Source organism: Seriola dumerili, unplaced genomic scaffold, assembly GCF_002260705.1.
Source record: "Seriola dumerili isolate Sdu_G_001 unplaced genomic scaffold, Sdu_1.0 BDQW01000449.1, whole genome shotgun sequence".
Lineage (NCBI taxonomy): Eukaryota > Metazoa > Chordata > Actinopteri > Carangiformes > Carangidae > Seriola > Seriola dumerili.
This window is the reverse complement of record NW_019174704.1, coordinates 6,748,837-6,766,148: the sequence shown is the minus strand read 5'-3', so window position 1 is coordinate 6,766,148 and position 17,312 is coordinate 6,748,837. Positions and strand designations below refer to the sequence as shown.

The 17,312-nt window shown below is 37.4% G+C and overlaps 2 protein-coding genes across 2 annotated transcripts; both read left to right on the top strand.

The window, feature by feature from the left end:
• The first annotated feature begins 4,232 nt into the window (after positions 1-4,232).
• On the top strand, positions 4,233-7,953 carry LOC111234469 (rhodopsin kinase-like). The gene is made up of 7 exons (XM_022762583.1): positions 4,233-4,931; positions 5,814-5,941; positions 6,176-6,333; positions 6,685-6,768; positions 6,944-7,068; positions 7,204-7,405; positions 7,670-7,953. The coding sequence occupies exons 1-7, from the start codon at positions 4,233-4,235 to the stop codon at positions 7,951-7,953; spliced, it is 1,680 nt and encodes a 559-aa protein (XP_022618304.1).
• A 5,972-nt stretch (positions 7,954-13,925) lies between these two features.
• On the top strand, positions 13,926-16,594 carry LOC111234591 (claudin-15-like). The gene is made up of 5 exons (XM_022762751.1): positions 13,926-14,142; positions 15,192-15,356; positions 16,113-16,194; positions 16,288-16,398; positions 16,495-16,594. Exons 1-5 carry the CDS (start codon positions 13,926-13,928, stop codon positions 16,592-16,594), a joined length of 675 nt encoding a protein of 224 aa, XP_022618472.1.
• The last annotated feature ends 718 nt before the right edge of the window (positions 16,595-17,312 follow it).

The window sequence follows — 17,312 nt, the reverse complement described above, 5'->3', positions numbered from 1 at the left end:
CGCAAGTATTTTGTGGGTCATGTCTCATTTAAATGATATAGGCTGATTCCAAGCAGGTCATTAATAACATTAAAGGTTGTAAAAACTAATTAGTTAATATATATAGTTCATTTTTCAAAATTAAACTGAACATGAATTTACACTTCTTTACATTTAACAGAGACAGCCTTCAACTGACATACATTATTTCATGTTTCTATTAAAATTCTTCCTGATGAAGTGAAGTGAGTTCAGGTAAATACTGGGTCACCAGGCCAGCACCAACATTCTCAATTACAGATTATTTTTCTGAGGGAGAACAACAACTTCCAAAGCTGTTTTTGACCACATCTCTGTTTAATCATCCGAAGAGCAGTTACAGCTCAGCTGCCCGAGGATCACAAGACAACTCCACAACTTGACAATACCATTGTGTAAATGTTATGGTATTGTTACTTTCCGCTGAATTAATTAAAAGCAAAAAGATTATCCACTTGCCTTTGAACAACAGCAAAACACAAACAAGTCATTATTTAGTCAAGTCACCTGAGAATGATAACATTGTGGCAGCGCAATGGAAGAATGAGTGTAAATTGATGTTTTATATTGATGTTACTCCAGGAGATGAAGGTATAGTGACTATATTTCTGAGATCTCACCTCTGACTTGTCAGATGAAAGGGTAGTGGGCAGATCTATGCAGGTATCAGTGTGTTTGAGCTCCCTGTCTGGATGGGTGGGTGGGTTTGTTTTCACTGAGCTGGATTAGACTAGAATGTAAAATCTGTGTCACCTTTAACCTATTTAAATAGGATTTATGCTCAGGGTCTGTTGAACAGGCCCAACCTGATGCACAGGACAGGAAATGGGCTTAAATCGGCCTAAACAGACCTACTTTTTATGTTTCGGTTCAAATGTTTCTTCTATTGAGCAACCTGTTTGTTTTGTAATGTCTTTGTCCAATGTTTTTCTTTCAAAATAAATGTTCCTTCCATGCAACAAATCATCACACAGTGATCCTGATGGTGGCACTATAACAACAAAAGCTTAAATCTTTAAAGTTAATTGAAACTCAGCCATGTTGATCATAAAGTGCAACATTTCTTAGAAGCTTCTACATGTTAAATATAGAATGATTTTAATGTAAACCCGAAGCTCTTCTAACACACTCATTATTTATCTACACTGGCTCTAATCATGAGAGACTTTTTTACAGGTAGGTGTGATTTTAGAAATTTTAAAAAGTCCTCAGTCACAATCGTCCATTATTTTCTTTTTTTTTAGCTTTTTAAACCCTGCACACATCAACACATTTTACAGTATTGTACTGTACAATTGAAATGTTGCCTTGTACTGTCTGTAACAATAGTGTCATTTTTTGTTTACAAAATGTTACCAGTTGTCAGTTACTGTATTTAAGATCCTTTCAGTTACATGTGATTGAAGTAAGGTTTAGTATCTTGAATCAAGACAAACATTGTGGTTGTGAAAGTGAAGTACAGTCATGATCACGTCTTTTACCTTGTTAGAATATTAGGATTTACTTTGCTACAGTTTGAAGCCAAAATGAAAAATGAGTATACCATTCTGTGGACTGAGTCTTAAGCAAGCTGAAACTCTGTTGTAAAAACAGAGACCAAAGGAAATGTAAAATACTGCAAATGACTTCAGGCTTAGTCTGGTTTGGTCAGCCTGTGCAAATCACAGTGTGTCAGAGCAGCTGCCTGCAAATTTCTTTCTTTTTCTCTCATAATTAAATTACCTATTTCCAGTTACTAATTGGTGAAAGCAGCTTTGTGTATGTGATTACAAATGACCAGCTATTTAATCTTAAACAACTGCTGTGATACAGTTACTTTGCTGTTTGACACCGTTCCCATCCTCATTAGCTGCATGATCTAAATCCCTCTTCTCCCTTTCCTCAACCAGCCACTAAATCCTCTCACCTGAAATGTACCCACATCATTTTTTTCTCCCTTGCTTGTGTAAACTTCTGGATTCTCATTCAGCATCCAGAGTGAATGAAAACAGTATTTTCTCATACAGTTAAGCTCATACAGACGTACAATAGTTCAAAGATCATGTCAACACACAGACACATGGGGGGGTGGGGGTGGTAATCCCCTTTCAATGTGCAGCCTGCTTCTGAGCTGGTGAGCTGGTCTGCCACTCAACAGGCAAGACAAGAGACGAGCAAAGTCTATGTGGTGATTTTACTTGTGTATCCAAGCCTTCGTTATTCCTCATCCATATGATTCAAAACATTTGAGATAGGACAGGAAAAATAGGAAAATTATCAATCGAGAATAGCATCAATTAAGAGTCAAGATTCTCATATTTTGCCCTTAAAGAAATGTGCTATCCTCAAAACCAAGAATGAATTCTGTATCTAATGGTTAAATGATGCTTATTGAGCCAGATTCCTCATCAGTAATCACTGCTGCTGCTGAGTTACACTAATAGCTTCTGCCAAATTGCTCCCTCCAATGAGATCAGGATTTAATCCGCACCAGCTAATGAACTACCATGGAGGATTTCAGGTGCAGAGTAAACCTCGACACGATGCCCCAACACACCCTGAACACATCCTCTCAAGACCCTACAGGACGGAGATGATTTTTTTTTGTTCTGGCTGATGGAAGAAAAAGGAGCAAATAAGAAAAGAAAATAGACTATATATGTTGGATGATACCCATTTAATTTATTGCATTCAATTCCGGATTTGACTGCTACGGCAAGAAAGTACGGTGAGTGGATAACTATTTTTTGATTAGGCTACTGACATTATTGGTTTTGCTATAAAATCTTACGTTAAATTTTTTCATAAACAACATATTACAAATTCAAAATTAAAAACAATATCCTGACAATCTTAATTCCCCCACATTCTTGAGATCAATTTATATAAAAGTTGCTTTTCAGATTGTAAAAACAACACTAAAATTCACAAAGACCAGCAATAATCTTTTAATACATGATAGGATCATCACTTTTGTTTGAGTGTTCCACCTATTTAAACATATTTAAAAGCAAGTCTAAAAATGTAGGTTAATTAACAATGAGGTCAATCATGTAAATCTCTGGTATCAGCAGTCAATGTTAACTGGATTATGTAGAGTCAGGAGAGCACCTACGCAGCCAACAGTATCACTTTCAGTACTACATGTACCAGGGCAAGACAGACCAGCTTATACACATAAAATATACACCCAGAAAGACTAAACACACCGTACTTTTCCTGTTCAATTATGATGCATGAGTGTATTCTTCAACATGCATGATGGGACCTGTTCATGAACGGCCCAGCATGCAGTATGATATCATATGAGATATTCCCATAGAGATAAAATAATGTTTATCTTTTTAACAGTCTAATACTTATATCCTTTGGTTTTTCAATAATATGAAAAGAAATCTAATTCCTCAAACTGAAGGTTAAATACACAGCAACATTTCTTCTTTCTTCTTTTGTCTCAGTATATATCAGAATGGGAAGTGAACCATTTGAAGTTTGCTAACATCAGGGAGGTAATCTGCACAATGGAAATGAGGGAAGGGAACAGCCCCCCAAATCCTTTACCTTACATGAGCATGTGCACATGCAGTTGCACACAAGCTTAATTTCATTCCTGTCTGTAGCATCTGAAATAAAAAGTCTTTTTCAGTGACTTTTGCCTTTGAACAGCAGGGTGCAGCATATCACAACATCACTCTCTTTTCACATTTAATATTTACTATGAGTGCACAGAGACAGGCTCTATATGAGGCAAACCCAGGGAAAATGAGTGTGCTGACAAAGTAGTTACATGATCAAACAAAGTAACCCAGTGCTCCCAATACTGATGACTAATGACATACAGTAGCCCACATTATGATAATGTGAGAATATAATAACAGAAAATCACTCCTTCTCGTTATATAGCACTTTCTACAAATAGTAATTTAATGTGTTCTAGTGATTATACATGGTTTTATCTGTGAAAGTGAGTTAAAGAAAAATCAGAGTAGGGATAAAATATGATAGAAGATTAAATCAAAACACATCCCAAAACTAATTAACTGTACACTGAATGTTATGGAAGTTCCCATCCTGCTGTTATGGACTTGAAGCTGATTTGTGGCCCTCTTAATATGGAAATAGAAGGGAATTGGAAGTGATACATATCACACCACATTATGGTTCCAACGGAAAATCAGCTGCAGAGTTGTCATTGACTTCTAACTTGTGTGTGCTACAGAAAAAAATTTGCAGCCATGGACATCGGTGGTTTGGAGACAGTGGTGGCAAATTCTGCCTATGTGTCCGCCCGTGGCAGCGTGGACGGAGCTGCAGCAGCCTCCATGCGTGACAAGAAGATGCGTGCCAGGCTGAAACTCCCACACATCAGAGATTGTGAACACATGAAGGCCACTGTAGACACAACCTTTGACAGCATGTGTGTCAAACAACCCATCGGTAAGCGCCTCTTCCAACATTTTCTGGAGAGTGACGTGACCCATAAAAATGCTGGAGAGCTGTGGAGAGACATGGAAGACTACACTGTATGCCAAGAGAAGGACAGAGTACAGAAGGCCCAAAAAATAGTCAATAAGTACTATGAGTCAGCTTCAAAGAATTTTTGCAGCTTCCTGGAGGAGAAGGCCGTCACTCGAGTTAAAGAAGACTTCAAGAACGTTCGCGGTGACCTGTTTAAAGAGAGCGAGCAGCAGCTGCTCAAACACCTGGAGAAGATGGCCACAGAAGGCTTCAAGAACAGCATGTACTTCCTGCGTTATGTTCAGTTCAAATGGTTGGAGAGCCAGCCTTCTGATGAGGAGTGGTTCATGGACTTCAGGGTCCTGGGTAAAGGAGGTTTTGGGGAAGTGTATGCTTGCCAGGCTAAAGCAACAGGCAAAATGTATGCCAACAAAAAGCTGGAGAAAAAGAGGCTGAAGAAACGCAAAGGCTACGAGGTAAAGAACTGATGCAACATCTAATGTCCTACCCACAGCCATTCACAGTGTCAAACAAAAGAGCAAGCTGACCCACAGCAGGAAATAAGAAAGAAAGTTTGTGAGAGGATATGCCCCACTGAGTAGAGAGGTTTAGTGTTTACCACAATGGATCAATGCAAAGAAGCTTGTGACTCTCCTAAAGACCCCACAAAGCAGCTCAGAGCCAGACACAGAGACAGTAGACTAGACTGAAGCCCATTGCTTTTAAAAGCATCAGTGGATAATGAACTTTTAATTTTGTTGACTGCCACTGGAGCAGCACTGCAACACAGCATCACTTTCATGGTTCAGGTAACACTAGTAAAGCTAGGTGGGCCCTGCCACAGGAAGGATTAAAAACTGAAAGATCAATAGCAATAACCTAGAACAGCCAGACTTGGAGGATCTAAGTATGTGGTTATATGCAAAATTCTAATATCTTTATACATTACGATGTACAGTAGAAAAAAAAAAACAGAATCGCAACATTTGTCCCCTCAATTCAACAAGCCACAGTAAGTAACTCAAGATTTTAGGGACAGAATTCATCTGTTGAAATGAAAACCTACAGCCTGAGGCTCATCATGGCACACACATCTAAAGGTAGAAATTATGAATAAAATTAGTTGCTGCTGTGCTTTTCTTACTTTGACATGTCAAAACATCACATGTGTAAAAGGGCTAGATCAGGGACATTTTTCTCTCACAAATGTAAGGACCTGTGTTTGACAAGTCAGAATAAGAGCTCTAATCAGGCAAAATACCTGTGTTGCTGGACAGTAGGTTTGTAAAGGGGCTTTTATTTTTGTGCATTTCTGGTTTTCTTGGACTAATCATGTTGTGATGATTATTTCTGTTTAGGGGGCAATTGTGGAGAAGCGAATCCTTGCAAAAGTTCACAGTCGCTTCATCGTGACACTGGCTTACGCTTTCCAGACCAAGACAGACCTCTGCTTAGTTATGACCATCATGAACGGTGGAGACCTCAGGTGCTCTATATAAACTCCAAATACAGCTTTATAGACTCATAGTGAAATCTGTAGAACTGACATAAACACTATGCTTTTAAAGCACATACATACATGGTTTCTGTAGTTAACAACATGGGAACAGTGTTGCAGCCCTCTCATCTCTACTAATCAGCCTAGGGTAGATAAACCTCACAGCTAATATACAGACTAGGCTCTTAGGTGCGTCATGCGTCATCCTCTCCATTCTCACAGGTTTCATATGTATAACGTGGATGAAAAAAATCCTGGTTTCAATGAGAAGAGAGCATGTTTCTATACAGCTCAGATCATCTGTGGGCTCGAGCACCTTCATCAGCACAGGATCATCTACAGAGACCTGAAACCAGAGAACGTACTGCTGGATGATGCAGGTGAGCCATTTCCTCTGCAGCAATATACTGTATGAATGCTATGCATGGACATATCGATGTTACAGCCCAAAGTCTCTGTCCTAACCCATCACCCCATCACAAAACAAGACTGGTGGGTTAACCAGCTGATTTTGGCTTGAGCCATGACGCTGGCCCACTTCCAACCAGGGTAAATCACCAAAGTGACAAATACTCCACCAGTGCAGTTCAGTGGAACATGAGGGAAACATTTTATAAAAAGAAAAAATAGCCAATGTTTTATGAAAATGAACCCAGTTATTCTATTAATGTTAGCTGGTGGTCTATCCAATACCCATGTGCCACTGTTGTAATCAACGCCTTGTCGCTTAGGACACGTCCGCCTGTCAGATTTGGGTCTGGCTGTTGAACTTCCACCAGGAAAAGACAAAACTACTGGATATGCTGGAACTCCAGGTAAGTGAACAAATCCAGTATTTAAAATTCTAGATTTGGATGAAGTTAAAAAAAAAAAACTGGCCCATTGCAGAAGAAATGCTATGCAGGAAAAAATAACCCTGAAAAAAAAATCCTGTACCACCATGTTGGCCATGATTTTCTAAACAGTCTTGTGTTTTGTTGATGAATATAGGTTTCATGGCTCCAGAGCTGCTCCAGAAGAAGGAGTATGACTACACAGTGGACTATTTTACTCTGGGAGTCACCCTGTATGAGATGATTGCTGCCAAAGGGCCCTTTAGAGTACGAGGAGAGAAGGTACTAAATGTGTAAATGAATCAAGTGGCTTTTATGGGCAAAAATATAATATCCTCAATTCTCCTCTTTGCTGATGTCCAATGCCATTTCACTCTGGTAAAATCATATATACAAAACGTTTGTATCTTTCTTCAGGTTGAGAATGAAGAGGTAAGTCGCAGAATCCTGAACGATCCAGTTGCATATACACCCAACTTCACCAAAGAATGCAAGGATATTTGCGAAGGCCTGATGGAGAAGGACCCAGCGAAACGTCTCGGGTTCAAAAATAATGACTGCACAGATCTGAAGAATCAGCCCTTCTTCAAAGACATTAACTGGGGCCGTCTGGAAGCAGGTGGGTGACGTCCACTTAACCATCCCCAGGAAAAAATGCATTAATTGAAGAACTGATCTTATTGATTTAATCTAATTTAATCCCACTGGATGAGATAGATTCAAGAAACTGCAGATATGGAAGGGACAAAAGAGGAAATGCAAAACTAACAGGAATTCTTACATAGATAGATAGATAGATAGATAGATACTTTATTTATCCCCTAGGGGAAATACATATACCATATGCTTTAATTTATTCATGTGTTCTGTGTTTCGTTCAAAGGCATGCTACCTCCACCATTTGTCCCTGATCCTAAGATGGTCTATGCCAAAGATATTGATGATGTGGGTGCCTTCAGCACAATCAAAGGTGTGGTCCTGGATAACAAGGACACTGAGTTCTACAATGATTTTGCTTCTGGCAATGTCCCAATCCCCTGGCAGGAGGAAATGGTAGAAACAGGTGTATTTGGAGAGCTGAACATCTGGGGAGAGGGCGGCAAACTGCCCAATGACCTTGACCCAAACTTTGTGGAAGCCAAAGGTGGGGGGTGTGTCCTGCTTTGATTTAGAGCAGCAGAGGGCAACAGAGCAGGGGAAAGAATATCTACTGAAATTAAACAAATTTAGTAGGTGCTCATTTGGTGCAATTTATTCCTAATCTGTATTATCTGACATTTTCACAATAACCTGTTACTGTTACCTAGCTAAAAACTAATGCAGTCTAATACAGTCCTGCAATAAATCCTCCATCATTAAGGTTATAATGTTCAGTTTTTGTTGAAACTGTTAAAGAGGTGTTGATTCAACTTTAGTTTGCAGTTTGTGGTGCTGCGTGGAACTGTATTGCGTTAATGCTCACAGGTGTTTCTATTATTTTGTCCACCTCATTCAAAACAAAGATAGTAGGCTAAATAATAGAAATACCTCTCTCTTATAACACAATACAGACTACATCCTCCCAAATTATCACAAAGTTGAATCAACACCTCTTTAACACACTATCAATAAAAACTGAGCATTATAACCTTCATGAAGGAGGATTTATTGCAGGAGTGTTGTAGACTACATTAGTTTTAGCTAGGTGTACCTGATAAAATGACAACTGAGTGTGCATATAAATAATATTTGTAACATTTATAGTGATACTGTAAAAGTGGCAGCATGGTGAAATATCACATAGTTTAAATATTATGTAACAATGTAAATATGGTTTCACTAATAATACCTGCTGTAATCTTACTGTATATGTCATTATTTACCTTTAGTATTTACAAATAAATTGAATAAAAATAATTTTATATAGAAACCACAAGCATATTTATCTAATATAAATCATTTGGACTTAAGAGAAGCCACTGTATTGTCACTGTAATGTGTAATAACTGTTTCTTTATTTCTTATTTAACAAATTATTTTTAAGTTATTATTATGGTAAACAATGTAGATAGACGAGTTAAAAGCAATCAATAAAATCTTGCAATGCACAAATGTTGGGCCCCTTTCTGTGGCTTGACTGTCCACACCAGTATGTGAAGACAGCTACATTTTCAACAGAGAAACTGAATTAAAAACCAAACCAATTTTGACCCCCTAAGTTGTTGAGTTAGACATTTGCTTTGAAATGAAGAGTTAAGAGATTACATAGATAATTACAATGCATTCTGAGAGTGCCATGGATAAATATAATGACAAATCATCCAACAGTTGTTGCACAGCAGAACACCAAGGCCATTAAGATTCAACCTCAGAGGATCATGAATGTCTGTACAAAATTGCTTTTTCACTGCATGCTGCTAGCATGGCTAAAAACCTACTACGTAATGGTCCAGCATTCAAATACATGATTTTTCAAGCTTCTCGTGCATGTGTGTGTGAGAGAGTCATGGAGACAAAGACACAGAGAGCTATAATCTTAGCTATCAATCATATTGACGGATTAGACCAGGTACTGAAGCAGTGACTTCACCGAAACTCTACCGCATACAGCACACAAATACTGACTGTTCAAAGTTATACAAACGTCATATTATTTAAACAGCTTTTACTCAAAGCACATTACCGAGCCCACATATTAATCATCATCTAAATTTAGCTCAAGGGAGAACAGCCAAAAGGCTTATTAAATTACATATTTTAAATTATTAAAGCCATCTTAATTGCAGAACTCACAGAAACTGCTTCATTCACTGATCATTATCATTTTGTACCTGACTGCAGTTATTGTTGCTGATGTTGTGCAGCATCATGGTTAAAGTAATTTAAGATAAAAAATTATATTTAAAATGTTGAAAAGTTGCGCTTGGAAAAAATGTGTCAGTTCACTCTCTCTTCCTCGCATACACATAACTGCAAGAGAAATGCAAGCAATGTTTTTGAATCAACGTAGCATGCATCATTTAACTAGCATATTCATGGAAATGTGGGTGTTCACCTTCAAATGAAATCACAATGAAACAGTGAACAAGTTCGCCAATTAAGGCAGATTAACCCATAATAATAATGATATATCACATTTTTCTGTTGCTTTGGACAGAATGCATTTTTTTAAGATCAAACCCCTCTGTGAGAATATACATATTCACGACCAGTAAATACACAGCAGAATAACAAATTAAAGGTTAAAAATGTTAAAGCAAATTGAAATAATTCTTTAAAGCAGTCTAGCGTCTCTCCTCTAAATAACCAGCCACAAATCGTCTACTTAAGTATCCAGTCATGAATGAACATGTTTAAAAATGAATCACTGAAAGACTGAAAATCATTTTAATCACGGAAAATAAAAAATAAGAGAAAATGAAAAACCATGGATTTGCTCTTGGTTAAGTAGTTGATGTGTCTAACATCAGTTCCTATTGGACCTTAATACCAGGTAGTGGTGACTTCTGGCCACAGCCAGTGTCAGAGGATGGAAACCAAAAGCCACCTCCGGTTTGTTTTAAGTGAACTTTCCCTTTAAGCAAGGAGGTCAACGGGGACACAACTGAATAAATATTTCAGCTGACTGAAGGAAGGGCAGGGAAATAAAATATTAACAGGAAAATGATTATGAGTTAAGTATGAGTGTCTGTTCAATACTGTAAATACTGTATCTGACAGTACTTTGAACTGTACCTCTGATTACTGGTCAGCAAAAGAGAATTCACATTTGATAAGATACAGACTGTAAATTGTGAGTTCTAAGTTTCTCCTAAACAAAGAATTACTTGACTGAAACAAAGGATAAACATCTTGATCTGCTTTTAAATGTCATCTCCACAGAGTATTGAGGAGGATCAAGCAGTACAAGTGTATGAATATAAAATTGTGCTGCACTACTTCAAAATCTTGCACTTTTGCACACTTCCATATTTTACTTAATGTATAGAGACCACCATTTAATTGTAAGGGTGTTTTAGAAGAACCTGGCCTTTGGTCAACTTCCCTTAGTCGACAGCACTGTATGACTCTGTAAACACAACATTTCATTCACTGTTGAATCTATATGCTTCAGTACAAAAAATGTATTTGCAAAGAGCAAGAGTTTCAACATATCTTTTGTCATGTTGCTGACTCGTTAATGCTTAACCAGTGCTAAAACAGATACTTTCTGCCTTCAATAAATCACCCATCCACCACTTTTTATCCAGCTTTCAGTGATTGCTCTGCCCTCTATTCAGTATTTCCCCATAAGTATTTGCTTATGGAACTTGAAATCACCTCTCTAAAATCACATGCTACCAACTCCTCAAAAGGGGATACAGGCAGGAGGACAAGATGATGCGAGCAACTAAAACAAGAAGGACACACAGAAAAAACACTACAGTACAATATGAACACTGCCACATAAGGTGTTTCCCAGTCATTCACCACATCATTAAACCTTTCTTTGACTTACTTCATCCTGCACATATAATACATTTTGCAATTATGACTACAGTGCTCTGAAAGGTTTCTTAAACAACTGCAGAACAAAACAAAACAATGAATTATAATTGTCTCCTGCATAAGTTTCAAAAGCATATCAAAGCAATCAGTGCCGAGATAACAAGAATTTACAAGAGATTATCTCTTCCTCCACTGCCAATCAAAAGAGAGGAAAAAAGCTAATTGTACACTTACATTTCTATGGTAACGTGCCAGGCACGTGAAATGTCATCAATTTTGGGCGGGAATAGCAGACTTATAATGCAGCTACCCAACAAATCAATGTTCAAATTAGTCCAGGTTTGAGTGCATGAGAAAAAAATTCAGAGTAAGTTCTCACACTCCCAAAATGTATATCAGATACAGGAGCTGCAAATAGAGCTCCTCACTATCTATTCAGGTTTGCTAATTATTAATAGAAAATTACTTTCAAGATGAAAGAGATCGTAGAGGTTATAGCACTTTTCCTAGGTTTTGTAGGCTGGATTATGATTTTCATATCACTTCATGATCAGTATTGGAAAGAATCAACCACAGAGGGCAGCGTAATTACAACCTCCACAATCTATGAAAACCTATGGATGTCTTGTGCCAGTGATTCAACAGGGATCTATAACTGTCGTGACTTTCCATCCCTTTTTGCTCTCCCAGGTAAGTAGAGAACTTGTCTAATGGCCTATTTATAATCATAAAGTTCTACATTGCAGGATCCTGGAAAAGTCACTTAATTTGTATCAGCTGTTAAAAAATGGAAATGTGACTGCTAGTGGTCATTAATAACAAATTGTTTGGGTTTCTAATAATATTTTTTACGTTATTATTATTATGTATTTCAGTTTTTCTGATGATTCAGCTGTATGTGATAGCTGAGTATGCATTTTATAATCTCTAATGTCATACTGAAGGAAATGCTGCTCTATATTCTTTGATTGAGGCACATATGTGTCCAAAGTATTAGATAACCCATTCTTAACAAAAGCAAAAAATAAATACATATGTAATATCTACACATAATATGCAATGGCAGTGCTGTAATCTACAGGGGTTTGACAAAACACAGCAACTGTGAAATCCAGTGCAATAGCTCTGTAAAGTTTGTGAAGCTTGTAGCATTTATTTTTGTTGAGGCTGTAAAATGAGTTGAATCCACTTCATGAATGTTTCTGATAAATACATAGATTATATCTGATTATATTATACTTTTATGACTGTGTACACAGTCTCAATAAGAAATAACATCAGAAATCTTGCAAATATTATTATAGAGCTATAACCTTACCATGCCATTGTATGAGTGCTTCCATCAATTGTATCCATTGTATTTAATGCAATGCATGTTGGATGCCCCTGGCATTTTACATGCGCTAATCTCATACTGTATTTAATGAGTGAGTATCTAATAAGTCAAGATGTTCTTTGTTCTTGTGGTACTTCATTCTTGTTGAGACTGTACACCTTAAACTATATTGTAATTCAGTACAACACCGCTACAAACTTCTGTTGAAGCAGTTAAAACAAATGCTTTGTTTATTCATTTATCAGGAACTCACTGCTCAAAGCCATGGCAGTATGGCTGAACGATATACAAAAAAAAAAAATCATACTGCGATTATTTTGACATTAGATATTGTGATTGCGATATGAGTAACGATTATATTAGTTATAGTAGTTGTATATTATTATTATCATCATTAAATAGTAATTGCATTTCGTTTTCACTGAAAGAAATATAAAAATGATAATGCGATTTTTGCTGGGGTCTGTACCAAACAAGCACATTCCCTTACATCTGAATATGATTTGTAGACCAGGGCATCTCCGTAGCACCACTATGCATTCATATTACCTCTATAAAGGAATGTTGTGACACATTTTACTTTTATCAAAAAGATTTAAGCTCCTGTGATTTGGATATTGTACTTGGCCATATTGCGATTAATTGTTCAGCCCTACGTGGCACCCAGGTAGTATGCACCCTAACCACTGGGCTACTGACCCAAAAAGCTGCAGTGGTACTACATTACCATAGAGATGAAAGCCTAATAATGAAAAACTCTGCATTTGTTAACAAACAAAGAGAGAAGAAGTCTTTTGGGCTCAGTTGTCAGATAAGCAGGTTTATCTGTGGGTCAGTACGTGGTGATGCATCCTCACCCCTCAGTGCCTTGAACTTTCCCATCATCCCTCAGACACAAGGTGAAGTGAGGATCCAAAACATGACTTGAATCCCATCAATAATGGTTTGATATAATTGACATAGTGTTCAAAAAGCAAACAACAAAAGCTGACAAATAGCTTTAAGCCTATAGACGTTAGTAAGGAGGTCTGAAGGTTGGACTTCACCACTCTGTTGTCCTTTAAGTTGGGTAAACATTTGGAGCCTTTGAAAAGGTTCAATAGAGTTGAGAATAATAGGGGAAATCATAAGTGGGCTATTTGGCATTAATCATTGATTTGTAGTTTTCTGGAACATCTTAGCTCAGGGTTTGCAGAGAATTTGTCTGGCACACAGACCGTGGGGCCAACAAAACCACACGTTTGTAGACGAACATAGCTTGGAGAGTCAACGTTTGTATTCAGTGTTTCTCTCTCTGGATAACTCTACACGGGTTGGACAGAAGAAACAAGGAAATATGAATGCGATAGTGGAAGCTTTTGCCTTCTTCCTGGGCTTTCTGGGCTGGTTGATGGTTGGGGTTGCCCTTCCAAACCGATACTGGAGGGTCTCTACAGTGGATGGTAACGTTATCACCACATCAACCATCTATGAAAACCTATGGATGTCCTGTGCAACTGACTCTACAGGAGTTCACAACTGCCGGGATTTTCCATCTTTGCTCGCACTTAATGGTATGTGGCCTACACAGCAAATGCTTTATTAGTATTGATGACTGCTTATCAGGCTTGAATACTAATCCACCCTGTCAAGGAATGAGATTTTGAAGACTGTGATGTAGCAAATAAGAAAGACTTTACTGTTCAGGTATCAGTATAAAAGTTGTGTAGCAGTTGTGTAACAGATTAATTGAAAAAAGAAAGAAATATTTTAGTTCATCTCCAGTCATGTACAATACAACAGTATGACTTTGAAAGATTGCTGAATCCATGCCAACAATTGAGAACTGATGATCTTTTTTGTTATTGTTTTCTTCAACATCTACCTGATTTAAACATGACCTTAGAGTACCTTTAAAAACCTCTCAGGAGCCTTCTACTGTACTTGCTATAATCAGTAAATAGGGGTAATATACAGGAAGGCATGATAAGATGAGAGAGGGTTAGTATGCACAACCACAGTGAACCCAGATAAACAGCTACTCATAAAATAATAAAAACTTTAAACTGATTTTGAAGAATATGAATTACAATTTGTTAGATTCTGTTAGCTACTTTGGCCTCTTAAGATATCATTTTAAATATATAAATGTAAACAAAATTTTCCTAAATGGTACAACAGACAAGTGTTGTATACCCCATGAAACTCTGAACACTTCCTTGGTATCAACCACAATCAAGTGGCAGCCTTTTCTATATCATATAGTCATTTTGGTTACTACATAAAAAGTAGAACCATTGGATGCCCAGCCCTATAGTCTTTAACCACGAGTTTTGTTATTTAGACAATTTTGTCTCAGCTTATCACAGGCAGAAATATACTCTCTAGTTCCAAAATACATAAAATTTCTGCTTTGGTAAGATGGAAGATTGAAAGGGTTGAAACATTAGGAATCAAACCAGTTTGCTCCCCTTTAGGCAACTGAGAAATCTTTCACTGAAACTACAGAGATACATGCAACAGTGACATTTTAAACGCTTGCATTGAAAATGTTGATTTAGGGGAACAACGTTATTTCAAGCAATGTGTGTTATTATATATATTTTTTTATCTTTGCACACAGGGTACATTCAGGCCTCCAGGGCGCTGATGATCGCTGCCATTGTGTTTGGGACATTTGGGCTCACGGCAACTCTCGTAGGAATGCAGTGCTCAAAAATAGGAGGAGAAAACTACATCCTGAAGGGGAGGATTGCTGCAATAGGAGGAGTTTTCTTTTTACTACAAGGTAAAGACATTAGGATGGATGTAAGGACCATATAACAAAATGAACAAAGGCCTTGGGTTATAGATGAAAATGTCCGGTCCCTATAGCCCCAGTCCCAGCCTAGCTTAGAAGGACAAAAATACAGTCTCTACAAGTATTTTGACACATGAGAAATGGATGTAAGAAAAAGAGTCAAACCACATCTTTACACAGAACGCTGGAGAGGTAAACATGTCTGGTAATCCAAACTCTGTGTACAGAAGACAAGCTATCAGAAAATGGGTCAGCAGTTTGAAAAGGTTATCACTACTCTAACAAACCTGCTGATGCACAAAGCCTGGCTTCACCAAAACTGTGTGGATTGTTAGAATAGGTCACACTACGTAAAATACAAATGTGATGCAGTGACAGGAGACTGGTAATCTCAGGGATTTTCATACAAGACAAAAACACAGACTGAGCCTGTGAGGTGCTGAGACATGCAGAATTTAACTGTTGTCATCAAGAACTTTATCACATCCTTAATCAATGTACTATATATTATAAATTACATAAATACAATTTCAATCTATAACTATTTATTTTTATTTTGTTTTGACACTAATAGATTGCTATTATGACAACTTGTAAAAGATAACTCGTACTCCTAACATGGCGATCTAAATAGTCTATACAAGAAAAGTATAATTTCATTTTAGCTTGTAACTATGTGTGCTGTTTACATTGAAAATGTGTTGTTTTGGTTGTCTAAAGTAAACTATGTTTTGTGTTTTGTAGGGATTTGCACCATGATTGCTATATCCTGGTACGCAGCCAACATCACACAAGAGTTCTTTGACCAGTTTTACGCAGGGACTAAGTAAGTCTTTACAATCTGCATCAATATTTCACGACAATGGTACAAATTGATGATTACACTTGGAAAAATGTGTTAAATCCTCTTGTATCACAGGTATGAGATTGGAGAAGGCCTATATATTGGCTGGTCTTCAGCCATACTCGCCATTTGTGGAGGTTCATGCCTGATTTGTGCTTGCAAACTCCAAACCCCCAATGAAAAAATGTGAGTATATGTTGCTGAAATATTTGATATTAATCCACTTGGTATAGGGGGATTGATGCATACCCTCCTTACTGTAACACGTATTTTGCATTCTAGGCCGTATCGATACCAACAATCCTCCAGAGGACACGTGCTCTCAACTCAGGCAACATCTCAGTCTGTCCCAAGCAACTACGGGAGAAATGCGTATGTCTGATTGTGTAGGACGGAAAGCCAGCCAATTCACCAGACTGATTTTGTTAAGAGGAAATGAACAGTGTTTACTGCTCTGAATGTGAGAGGGCAGCATTTAAAATGGAAACCACTTACAGATTTATGATCCCTGTGTAGTAGTATAAGAGCAGTATTGATTTGATTTGGGATTTATTGGCTTTATCCAATCTAAACCTTTTAAGGAAACATATTAATGTGTTTTGTAATGTTTATATAATCTGAAAATTGTTTCACTATTTCAGCATATATGTCCCTATGCTTACTTGAGGGTGGCTTACCAATATTTAATCCTCAGATAACCTTAAACTCAACAATTGTGTTCACGGCTATAAAGTTTGTGCTAGCATGTAAAGTGTTGTAATCATTTGTTAAATCCATGTATCCTAAACCTGCTTCAGATTTTCTGGTTGGGAAACATAAAAGCTGCACAAAATACATTTTGTTATTGTGCAACACATTCAGAATAATCCTATCACCCATGGTGTATAACCATCCAGTCTATTTGTCTGCAGAAAGGTAAATGCTCAAAAAGCTCCTCTTTCTGGGAAATAAGATGGTAGTTCCAGATGTCTCTGCAATCACCATGATCAATAATGTGGCTTTATGTCTTAAAGGAAATAAAGTTCATAAAGATTTTCTAAATAATAATAAATCCATGATAAGGAGTACATTTCATTCTGTGACCTTTGAAGTCATTGAGG

Bases quoted from the DNA above. Each gene is read 5' to 3' on its own strand.
- LOC111234469 (XM_022762583.1), top strand. From the start codon at position 4,233: ATGGACATCGGTGGTTTGGAGACAGTGGTGGCAAATTCTGCCTATGTG. The intron at 4,932-5,813 runs GTAAAGAACTGA...ATTTCTGTTTAG, and splicing joins AGAAACGCAAAGGCTACGAG to GGGGCAATTGTGGAGAAGCG. The intron at 7,069-7,203 runs GTACTAAATGTG...ATCTTTCTTCAG, and splicing joins TTAGAGTACGAGGAGAGAAG to GTTGAGAATGAAGAGGTAAG.
- LOC111234591 (XM_022762751.1), top strand. From the start codon at position 13,926: ATGAATGCGATAGTGGAAGCTTTTGCCTTCTTCCTGGGCTTTCTGGGC. The intron at 14,143-15,191 runs GTATGTGGCCTA...CTTTGCACACAG, and splicing joins ATCTTTGCTCGCACTTAATG to GGTACATTCAGGCCTCCAGG. The intron at 15,357-16,112 runs GTAAAGACATTA...TGTGTTTTGTAG, and splicing joins AGTTTTCTTTTTACTACAAG to GGATTTGCACCATGATTGCT.